This window comes from Hemitrygon akajei, chromosome 4, assembly GCF_048418815.1.
Source record: "Hemitrygon akajei chromosome 4, sHemAka1.3, whole genome shotgun sequence".
Classification (NCBI taxonomy): domain Eukaryota; kingdom Metazoa; phylum Chordata; class Chondrichthyes; order Myliobatiformes; family Dasyatidae; genus Hemitrygon; species Hemitrygon akajei.
The window spans coordinates 9619693-9632052 of NC_133127.1; the positions used below are offsets into that span (position 1 = coordinate 9619693).

The window sequence follows — 12360 nt, forward strand, 5'->3', positions numbered from 1 at the left end:
AGCCTCAGCCTGCTGCCCCAGCACACAACAGCAAACATGGTAGCACTGGCCACCATAGACTCGTAGGAATCCTCAGCATCGTCCGGCAGATGTTAAAGGACCTCAGTCTCCTCAGGAAATAGAGACCCTTCTTGTAAACAGCCTCAGTGTTCTTTGACCACTTCAATATTCCACCTACAGACTCACTTCCAAGCTCCACAACTTACATTCTCAGTATTATTTAATATACTGTATTAATATATATATTTGAGCTGTCTTTGTCAGACTATTTATTCCCCCCAGAGATACTGCCTGACCGTCTGCGTCGATCAAGATTTCCAGCATCTGCAGAATCTCTTGTGTGCGGCAGATTGTAATTCTAACAGCTCTAGACTGCCTCCTCTGGAGAGAATGGGTAACTACAGTCCTCTCCCTTCTGTCTCCCCAGGAACTCGAAGCCCATCTTTGCGGGATGACGTGCTGATTGACATTGATGATAGACAGCCTCTGATTCCCAGCCAGGTGAGGGTGTACTTCAGACCTCCAAATGCACCCACCGCAGAGGTGGAGGATGCTGCTGTGATCTCTGATAAATGCACTTTGACTGGTGTTGTGTAGTAATGGCTTGCTTAATGTCTGAACCATTCGTTTTGTACCTTCCCCTTGAATGGTGCTATGGGCTGTCCTTTTTGGGATTCAGGCAGAATCTGTAAGGAGCAAGACAAATTTCATGGAATAAAGCTGTACACCACAGAAAGAGGCCCTTTATCCCATCCAGTCCATGCCAGCATGATCTTCTGCCTACTCCCATCGACCTGCACCCGGAAAATACCGTTCCAAACCTCTCCCATCCATGTAACTATTAAACCTCCTCTGAAATTTTACAATCAAACCCTCGCCCACCACTTCCAATGGCTGCTTGTTCCATATTCTCACCACCCTCCGAGTGAAACAGTTCCCCCTCAAATTCCTCTGAAATGCGCACCACAGTAGTGTAGCGGTTAGCGCAATGCTATTACAGCTGGGGTGGTCAATTCTGACTTCATCTGTAAGGGATTTGTACGTTCTCCCTGTGGAATGCATGGGCTTTCTCTGGGTCCCCTGGTTTCCTCCCACCAAAGACGTGCCGATTAGTAGGTTATAAATTGTTCTGTGATTAGTCTAGGATAAATCAGAGGTTCCTGTGCAGTGAAGCTTGAAGGCCTCACAGGGCCAATTCCACACCGTATTTCTAAATAAAATAAAAATAATAAGAATTTCATCTTTCACCTTAAACCTCTAGTTCTAGTCTCTGAGTTCAGTTTGACAGATCTAAAATTATCCCAATGTCCCATCTGAGACATGAACATTGACTTCTCTAACTTCCGTTAATGCCCTCCTCCCCTTCTTACCCCATCCCTGATATATTTAGTTCCCCCCCTTTCCTTCTCTCCCTCTGCCCATCACTCTGTCTGCTCTCCATCTCCATCTGGTGCTCCCCTCCCCTTTTCTTTCTCCTTAGGACTCCCGTCCAATGATCCTTTCCCTTCTCCAGCTCTGTATCCCTTTTGCCTATCACTTTTCCATCTCTTAGCTTCACCCCAGCCCCTCCAGTCTTCTCCTATCATTTCTCATTTTCCCCTCCCCCTCCTACTTTCAAATCTCTTACTATCTTTCCTTTCAGTTGGTCCTGACAAAGGGTCTCGGCCCAAAACGTCGACAGTGCTTCTCCTTATAGATGCTGCCTGGCCTGCTGTGTTCCACCAGCATTTTGTGTGTGTTGCTTGGATTTCCAGCATCTGCAGATTTCCTTGTATAATGTTTAACACCTCCTCTCTTATCCTAATACTCTCCCCGCTTATCCTCATCCTCCTCTTTTACCCCTTCTCTTTTCTTACCTGCCTATCACCTCCCTCTTGTTCTCTCCTCCTTCCCTTTCTCCAATTGTCCTCTCTCCTTTCCTATCAGATTCTTTTTCCTTCTGTCCTTCATCTTTTTCGCCAATCACCTGCCAGCTTCTCACTTCATTCCCCTCCCCCACCCATGCACTTTCCCTCTTATCTGTCCACCAATCACCTGCCAGCTTCTCACTTCATTCCCCTCCTCCACCCATGCACTTTCCCCCTTATCTGTCCACCAATCACCTGCCAGCTTCTCACTTCATTCCCCTCCCCCACCCATGCACCTTCCCTCTTATCTGTCCACCAATCACCTGCCAGCTTCTCACTTCATTCCCCTCCCCCACCCATGCACTTTCCCCCTTATCTGTCCACCAATCACCTGCCAGCTTCTCACTTCATTCCCCTCCCCCACCCATGCACTTTCCCTCTTATCTGTCCACCAATCACCTGCCAGCTTCTCACTTCATTCCCCTCCTCCACCCATGCACTTTCCCCCTTATCTGTCCACCAATCACCTGCCAGCTTCTCACTTCATTCCCCTCCCCCACCCATGCACCTTCCCTCTTATCTGTCCACCAATCACCTGCCAGCTTCTCACTTCATTCCCCTCCCCCACCCATGCACTTTCCCCCTTATCTGTCCACCAATCACCTGCCAGCTTCTCACTTCATTCCCCTCCCCCACCCATGCACCTTCCCCCTTATCTGTCCACCAATCACCTGCCAGCTTCTCACTTCATTCCCCTCCCCCACCCATGCACCTTCCCTCTTATCTGTCCACCAATCACCTGCCAGCTTCTCACTTCATTCCCCTCCCCCACCCATGCACTTTCCCCCTTATCTGTCCACCAATCACCTGCCAGCTTCTCACTTCATTCCCCTCCCCCACCCATGCACCTTCCCTCTTATCTGTCCACCAATCACCTGCCAGCTTCTCACTTCATTCCCCTCCCCCACCCATGCACTTTCCCCCTTATCTGTCCACCAATCACCTGCCAGCTTCTCACTTCATTCCCCTCCTCCACCCATGCACTTTCCCCCTTATCTGTCCACCAATCACCTGCCAGCTTCTCACTTCATTCCCCTCCCCCACCCATGCACTTTCCCCCTTATCTGTCCACCAATCACCTGCCAGCTTCTCACTTCATTCCCCTCCCCCACCCATGCACCTTCCCTCTTATCTGTCCACCAATCACCTGCCAGCTTCTCACTTCATTCCCCTCCCCCACCCATGCACTTTCCCCCTTATCTGTCCACCAATCACCTGCCAGCTTCTCACTTCATTCCCCTCCCCCACCCATGCACCTTCCCTCTTATCTGTCCACCAATCACCTGCCAGCTTCTCACTTCATTCCCCTCCCCCACCCATGCACTTTCCCCCTTATCTGTCCACCAATCACCTGCCAGCTTCTCACTTCATTCCCCTCCCCCACCCATGCACTTTCCCCCTTATCTGTCCACCAATCACCTGCCAGCTTCTCACTTCATTCCCCTCCCCCACCCATGCACTTTCCCCCTTATCTGTCCACCAATCACCTGCCAACTGGTGCTCCTCTCCCTCCCCCACCTTCTTATTCTGGCTTCTTCCCTCTTCCTTTCCAGTCCTGATGAAGGGTCTCGGCCTGAAATGTTGACAGTTTATTCATTTCCATAGATGCTGCCTGGCCTTCTGAGTTCATCCAGCATTGTGTGTGTGTGTGTGTGTGTGTGTGTGTGTGTGTGTGTGTGTGTGTGTGTGTGTGTGTGTGTGTGTGTGTGTGTGTGTGTGTGTGTGTGTGTGTGTGTGTGTGTGTGTGTGTGTGTGTGTGTGTGTGTGTTGCTCAAGATTTTCAGCATCTGCAGAATCTCTTGTACTTATATTTTATACAGTCCTAGCACAATCCTTCCTTGAGAATTTCTCCTAATGTAACAACAGAGGTGTCGATGGGAAAATCAATGTTTAGAGTTCAAATTTATTTTCAAAGTGTTATGTCATCTACAACCTTGAGATTCACCTTCTTGCAGGCAGGCACAAAATAAAAAAGCACAATAGAATTCACTAAACACCACAGACAACCATGTATTCAATTTGCAAAAGAGGACAAATCATGCAAACAGCAAAAAAGAAAGAGAAAATACACAGGGCACATGAACTACAGAGTCCACGGCTGCGGAGCCCGGACAGGTCTGAGGTGAGGGAAGCCCATCCAGAAGTCCGATGGCTGTAGGGCAACAGCTTGTAAATTTTTAGTGGTTACTCATGAGATTTGTCTTGTTAATTATAGCTTCTGCCTGAGTGGGGTACAAGCTAAATGACTGGGTGGAAAGGTGCAATGTAGATCACGTTCACTTTGGAATTTTGCAGGAGATCATGTTTGAGCAAATGTGAAAGCAGGTTGTCAAGGGGGTGGCTGGGTCAGTATCCCTTTCCTCCTCTTAGACCAGAAGACATAGGAGCAGAATTAGGCCATTCAACCCATCAAGTCTGCTCCACCATTCCATCATGGCTGATTTATTTTCCCTCCCAACCCCATTCTCCTGCCTTCTGCCTGTAACCCTTCATGTGCCGACTAATCAAGAAGCTATTCATCTCCACTTTAAATATACAGCCATCTGTGGCAATGAATTCCACAGATTAACCACCCCCTGGCTGAAGAGATTCCTCTTCATTTCTGTCCTAAAGAGACATCCTTCTATTCTGTCCTAGATTCCCCATTATTGGAAACATCATCTCCACATTCGCTGTATCTAAGCCTTTCAATATCCAGTAGGTTTCAATGCGATAGTCATGGCAAAGTACAGCACAGAAACAGGCCCTTCAAGCTATCTAGTCTGTGCCAGCTAACTCCCATCAACTCCTACCTATCCAGACTTCTCATAAACATTGAAATTGAGCTCATATGCACCACTTGCATTGGCAGCCATTCCAGACTCTCTCAGTCCTCTGATTGAAGAAGTTTCCCCTCATGCTCTCCTTAAGCTTTTCACCTTTCCCCCTTCAGGCGTGACCTCTGATGTAGTCCCACCCAACCCCAGTGTGAAAAGCCAGTTTGCGTTTACAATATCTACGTCCCTCATAATTCTGTACACCTCTATCAAATCTCCTCTCAATTTTCTACATTCCAAGGAGTAAAATCCTAACTATTCATCCTTTCCTTATACCTCAGGTCCTTCAGTCCCAGCAAGAGACTTTTATATTTCCCTTAAATATTTCAGCACAACATTATTGGCCAAAGGGCCTGTGCTTGTGTTGTGCTGTTCTGTGTTGTATAGTCTGAATCCCTCTCCCATGCCCTCTAGTTCTTGATTCCTCAGCCCTGGGAAAAAGATTGTGTACAGGCCCAGAGCAGCAAACACTTCTCATACAGTAGCCACCTAGTTTTTCATTCTGTTTGGGTATGCTTCGACCCAGCGGGGGTGGGATGGCTGGTTTTGTAATTGGGATTGGATGGAAGTGCATTGGTGGACTCATCAGTGTGTTTGTTCCGACCTGTAGCTGCTGTACTAACCCAACTAACCAGGACTTTTGATCTCCAGTTTCCAGGAGGCATGACCAGCTCAAGCCTGAGTAAATCCCTTTCCATGTCCAGTCTCCATGTATGTATGGTTTCATTTACGTATCTTTAATGTGCGCATGTTTAATGATTCAGTAACCTGTCATACAGAGCTACCTTCTCTCTGGTCCTTGAGGTCTGTGGTTTGGGAAATGATGTCCTCCCTGGATCGCCAAAGACATCACAGGACCGAGAGTGCCATCGCTCCAAAGTCATTACATAGTGTTTCCTTTCCTTTCAGGTTCAGTTTCACATTTATTTATCGCATGCACATCGAAACATCTCTGACCTAATTCATGCTTTACACCCCATTACCCTCCCCTTCTCTCTGGTCCTTGAGGTCTATAGCTTCGGAAGCTTCTGTGTGGGAATTCTTGTAGTCCATGGATCACCAAAGGCACCCCAGGATCAAGATACCAGCATTTCAACGGCAGTACTTATTGTTTATCATTTCAGATTCAGGTTTAGATTGACTTATTACACGTACATCAAAACTTACAATGAAATATATATACATCAGGGGTTTCCAATCTTTTTAATGTCGTGGAGCCTTAGCATTAACTGAAGGGTCAGGAGGGGAACCCTTGCTTTACGTTAACAACCAAAACATCCAACGATATACACTGAGAGAGCTGGGGCTTTTCTCTTCGGAGTGAAAGAGGATGAGAGGTGAATTGACAGAGGTATACAAGATGATAAGAGGCATACATTGAGTGCACAGCCAGAGACAGAAATGGCTATTATGAGGGGGCATAATTTTACTGTGATTGGAGGAAAATATTGGCGGGTTATTAGAGGAAGGTCTTTACACGGGGGGGGGGGGGTGTGGAATGCGCTGTCAGGGGTGGTGGTAGAGGCAGGTGCATTAGGGACATAAGACACTCTTAGTCACATGGATAGAAGAAAAATGGAGGGTTACATAGGAGAGAAGTCTTAGAGTGGGTTAAAAATCAGCACAATATCATGGGCTGAAGGACCCATTACCTTTCATCCTCCTTCACTCCAGAGAGAAAATCCCAAACTCACTCATCACATTGGAAATAAGATTGATGTTTCAGCTTGATGAATTTTCATCTGGAGTTGGTTAAAAGCAGCACAGGCTTTCTTTTTTATCCAGCAGAGAATGGGAGTGGGCAAAATTTGTCTGTGTGAGGGTGGAGATCGCGGGAGACTGAATGACGCAATAGAATTGGTGCTGGCTGTCAGGGGGTGGCTTATTAATCTCAGCTGACCTGTCTGGAAGAGCTGTGGGATCAGGGTGAGAATGAGAGGGTACAGGAGATATGCCAACTTAGTGTAGTGGTTCACATGGCACTATTACAGCTTGCCAATTCTGGTGTCCTCTGGAAGGAGTTTGTGTGTTCTCACCTTGGCTCTCCTCCATATTTCCTCCGTGTGCTCGGGTTTCCTCACTCAGTCCAAAGGTGTACTGGTTAGTAGGTTAATGCGATATTATAACTGACCCTGTGATTAGGCTGGGGTTCAATAGGTGGGTAACACACACAAATTCGCCCAGCACCTACACTCCGTCCACCAGAAAAAGTGGCATCTCCCAGTGGACGCCCATTTTAATTCGACTTCCCATTCCCATTCCGATGTCTACCCAACGGCCCCCTTCAGTGTCGCGATAAGGCCACATTCAGGTTGGAAGAGCAACACTTTATATTCTGTCTGGGTAGCCTCCAACCTGATGGCATGAGCATCTATTTCTCGAACTTCCAGTAATGGCCCCCACCCCCTCCTCCTTCACCCATCCCCATTCCCTTTTCCCTCCCTCACCTTAACTCCTTGCCTGTCCATTGCCTCCTTCTGGTGCTCCTCCCCCCTTTTCTTTCTTCCATGGTCTTCTTTCCTCTCCTATTCTCATCAAAACCTTTCAAATGTTGAAAGGCCTAGACAGAGTAGATGTGGAAAGGATGTTTCCCATGGTGGGCGAGTCTAGGACAAGAGGGTGCAGCCTCAGGATAGAGGGCCACCCTTTCAAAACAGATGTGGAGAAATTTCTTTAGCCAAAGGGTGGTGAATTTGTGGAATTTATTGCCACTTGCAGCTGTGGAGGCCAGGTCACTGGGTGTATTTAAGGCAGAGATTGATGGGTTCTTGATTGGACATGGCATTAAAGGCTACAGGGAGAAGGCCGGGAAATGGGGCTGAGGAGGAGAAAAAAAAAGGATCAGCTATGATTGAATGGTGGAGCAGACTCAATGGGCCAGATGGCCTAATTCTGCTCCTACACCTTACGGTCTTATTAGATTCCACCTTCTCCAGCCCTGTATCATTTCCCAATCAACTTCCCAATTCTTTACTTCACCCCTCCCCCTCCCAGTTTCACCTATCACCTTGTGCTTCTCCCTCTCCCCCCCCCCCCCCAACTTTTAAATCTATTCATCTTTTTTCTCCGGCTTTGCTGAATGGTCTCGGCCCGAAACGTTGACCCGAATCTTTTCCATAGATGCTGCCTGGCCTGCTGAGTTCCTCCAGCACTTTTTGAGTATGTTTCGTTGATTTTCCAGCATCTGCAGATTTTCTCTTGTTTCTGATTAAATAGGTGGGTTCCTGGGCAACGCGACTCAAAGGACGTATTCTGTGCTGTATTTCTAAGTAAAGTAAAATTAAACAATACGATTCTGTACTGAACTGTGAGATACAGTTGCAGGAGATCTGAAATAAAGAAAAGAATATTGAAAACAGGCAGCATTGGTGGAGAGAGGAAACCAGCGTTAATGTAATAGATTACATCTGGACTGGCCAGGCAAACTGGAAAGGCTGGTTATCTGAAGTAGGTGAATTCAGTGGAGAGTGAACCTCGGGGGAGGTTCAGTGCTCTGTGTTTTGTTGCTATCGGTTGTATTGGAGCGGAGTGTGAGATCTGCGTGAAACTAAACTCTCCTGAAGAAGCTAGTGTCCAAAAAGGGAGAACAATTGCTGTACAAAAGGGACCCATGCGGAGGGGATGCCTAACACATTCTGACTGCTCTTTCTAGCCAGCCTGGTGGTCACCTCATCTCTCTCTCTCTCTCTCTCTCTCTCTCTCTCTCTCCAGTTGCCATGTGGCCACCTCCCTCAAAATGATAATCATGAAGTTCTTAGCCTTAACACATACTCTGCTAATCCTCCCCTCCTCCTCCTTAACCTGTCCCCTCCTCTTTCCTCCTCTGTACCCTTCCCTCTCTCCCTATCTTTGCCCCTCCCCTCTCCATTCTCCCTTCATTCTCCTTACCCCTCTCCCTCATACTCCTACTTCTTCCCTTCCTCCTCCTTTCTTTTTCCTCCTACTCCACCACTCCCCTCAACCGCTCCTCCTCTCCTCTCGCCCTGCACTCCTTCCTCCTTCCTGACCCCTCTTCCTCTTCCCCATCCTACCCTACCTCCATTTTTCTCCCTTCCTCCTCCTCCTTTCCACTACCCACTGCTCTCCTTTCTCCCCACTCTGTCTTTCCTCCTCCTCCCTTTGCTCTCCCCCCTCCGTCCTCCTCCTTCCCCCTTGTTCTCCTCCTCCTTCCACAGCGTTCCGTCTCCTCAGATGCCACCTGACCTGGATTTATTCTGGATTGCCGGCAGCCGATGCCTCTGGTTTCACAATTCTATTGTGCCTTTTCCTCTCGTTCTCGTCTCCTCTCTTACTTGCATCTTTCTTCAGGTGGACAAGTCACAGCCTTCCCTTGCCCTCTCTCAGCCAGCACCTCTCACTCAGTCTCTCTCACTCTGCTCCCTATCACAGATGCTCCCTTTAGACTCCCCCAACGCTATCCCTTCTCTGCAGCTTACAACATAGCAGTCGTGAGCCTCACCCAGATCTGACGAGCCATCTTCCATCTGAAACGTGAACTGTTTCTCTCTCCACAGAAGCTTCCTGACCTGCAGAGGATCTTCAACTACTTGTTTCTAAATCAAGTTCAGGTTTATTGTTGTCATGGGCAGACGCTTCTGGGGTGTAAATGCCGTAAAATGCTTTTTGTGCCATTATAAACATGGCCAATGTATATGCATCATGTGCCATGCCTAAAGGGGACTGTACTAACAGAGGTCTATAAAATTCAGAGAGAGGCATAGACAGGTAGAAGCTTTTCCCATGGGGGAGGATGGGAGCATTTCAGCAGAATAGGCTCTTCCAGTCCTTCAAGTTACGTTGCCCAGCAACCCCCGATTTATCTCCTAGCACAATCACGTGACAATTTGCAATGACAATTAACCTACCAACCGGTATGTCTTTGGACAGTGGGAAGAAGCCAGAGCACCTGAAGAAGCCCATGTAGTCATGGGGAGAATGTAGAGCCTCCTTACAGACAGAGGTGGGGATTGAACCTTGGTCACCGGTACTGTAAAGCGTTGTGCGAACCACTTACACTACTCTACCACCCAATAAGTACTGCATATTATTATTATATGTAGCTGTGGAGGCCAAGACGTAGGGTGCATTTAAGGCAGAGATAGATAGATTCTTGATTAGCCAGGGCATCAAAGAGTATGGGGTGAAGGCAGGGGAGTGGGGATGACTGGAAGAACTGGATCAGCCCATGATTGAATGGCGGAACAGACTCGGCGGGCTGAATGGCCTACTTCTGCTCCTATATCTTATGGTCTTATGGTCTTAAAAGGAGAGCAAAATAGTGAGGTAGTGTTCATGGGTTCATGGACCATTCAGAAATCTGATTGTGGAGGGGAAGACGATGTTCCCAAATTGCTGAATGTGTGTCTTCGGGCTTCTGTATCTCCTCTCTGATGGTAGCAATGAGAAGAAGGCATATCTTGCGTGATGGGGGTCCTGAATGATTGAGGCATTGACTTTTGAAAATGCTCTCGATGCTGGCAAGTTAACTTCACAAATCTTGTGAAATTTTGTCAAACATGTTGCCAGGACTGGAGAACCTGTGTTATAAGGGTAGATTGAATAGGTTAGGACTTTATTTCTTAGAATGTAGAAGATTGAGAGGAGATTTAGAGGTATACAACATTATGAGGGAAAGAAATAGAATATATACAAGTAGGCTTTTTCCACTGAGATTGGGTGGGACTTCAACTAGAAGTCACAGGTTAAGAATGAAAAGTTAAAAGTTGAAGGGGAACATGAGGGGAAAGTTCTTCACTCAGAGGGTGGTGAGAATATGGAGTGAGCTGCCAGTGCAAGTGGCCCATGTGAGATCAATTTCAATATTTAAGGAAAGTTTGAATAGGTACATGGATAGTAAGGGGATGGAGGGCTATGGTCCTGGTGTAGGCTGACGGGAGTAGGTTTGCAATGGACTAGATGTGCTGAAGTGCCTGTTTTTGTGTTGTACTTTTCTATGAATTTATTACTCTGTATTTCAATCAGCTCAGTCTTGTAAACCTCAGGGAACTTGGACTCAATCAGTAAAACCTACGTCATAATTTAGCCTGCTTGACCTGTTCAATCTGAGCAGAGTTGAGCCCAGAACTACTTCACCAACACATTAACATCAAATTAGAATCAGATTTATTATCACTGATTTGTACGACATGACATTTGTTGTTCATTGGCAGCACTGCAGTGCAAGGACATAAAATTAATACAGATTGCAAAATAAATAAATAAATAGTGCGTATAATGGAGCAATGAGGTAGTGTTTATGGACTGTTCAGAAACCTAATGGTGGGTGGAAATTAAAAAAATAAAGACCTGGGAGCAAATTGGCAAGTACAAACTAAGTGAGGCATGAGGGATAGGATTTCCCAGATTCTCCATCCTCAGAGACCCCCTGTGCTGTCTGTGTGGAGTTTGGCACGTTTCCTTCCTAATAGAATAGGACAGAATAGAACATTATTGTCATTGTTCAAGACTACAAGATTGCAGGACTTCTCCAGTCTGTGCAAAACAGATACTTACAATGCCTGTGGCACGGCTTAATTTTTAAAAAGTCCCATATTTACATGCAACAAGTGTCTTAGATAGTCCATAGCACTCAAAGGCCATTGGCAAGCCAGGGTGTAGCATTATTCAGCTGCACAACAGCCCTCCGGAAGAAGCCGATTCTCAGTCTTACTGTCTTGGCGAAGATGTTTCTGTATCTCCTACGAGATGGCAGGACAGTGTCTGGGATGGGATGGGTCTTTAATGATGTTACAAACATGCCATAGGTATCAAGAGTTGTATATTGTCTCCAGGTCCGGTAGTTCAGTCCCAACGATGTGCTAAGCTGTCCTAATCACCCATTGGAGTGCCAAAGACATGTGGGTTCATGGGTTACCTTGGCATCGTAAATGGAGGCGACAGTTGTGTGACGGTTACCATAACAGTCACAGTGCCGGTCACCCGGTTCGATTCCTGCTACTGTCTGTAAGGAGCTTGCACTTTCTCCCCATTCCCACATGGGTTTCCCCCGCGTGCTCTGGTTTCCTCCCGTATTTCCAAGGCATACTGGTTAGTAGGTTAGTGGGCATTGTGGGTTGGTTGGGCTGGGAGGGGCTGTTACTGTGCTGTATCTCTAAATGAAAAAAATAAAAATGAGTAAAAATAAAAATAATTCCAAATCAGAATCGGATTTCTTTGTAGATGACCAAATCTACAATAACTTACAAAGATACATAAACAGTGTTGGAAAAGGGATTAATGAGGTAGCGTTCCTGAAATGTGATGGTGGAGGGGAAGCAGCTGTCTCAGTAATATTATAGTGGCTAACTAATCGACAATACTGCATGACTTTGGGAAGAAACCCAGGCGGTTACAGGGAGAACGTGCAAATACCACACACAAATAACAGCAGAGGTCAGGATCAAACCTGGGTCACTGAAGCTATGAAGCACTGGTGCCCAGTGGTACTAATCTGGGGTTCCACAGCCAGCATCTGCTGTGGAATTAGAAATGTATATTACTGTGCAAGTCTTATGCACATGTATATGTGTGTGTAGCTAGGATACCTAAGATCTTTGCACATTACTGTAGTAATTTTATGCATTTTTGCCACAAAAACAAAGCAAACTTCATGACATAATGAGTGATGATAAACCTGA

The 12360-nt window shown here is 46.7% G+C and overlaps 1 protein-coding gene across 1 annotated transcript in view; it reads left to right on the forward strand.

Annotated features, from left to right (window-relative positions):
• LOC140726118 (dysferlin-like) overlaps nucleotides 1–12360 on the forward strand; it is a 388334-nt gene that overhangs the window by 280462 nt on the left and 95512 nt on the right. Inside the window, 2 exon segments of the mRNA XM_073042070.1 lie at nucleotides 428–501; nucleotides 5375–5434. Of these exon segments, the coding sequence (XP_072898171.1) occupies nucleotides 428–501; nucleotides 5375–5434 (134 nt within the window).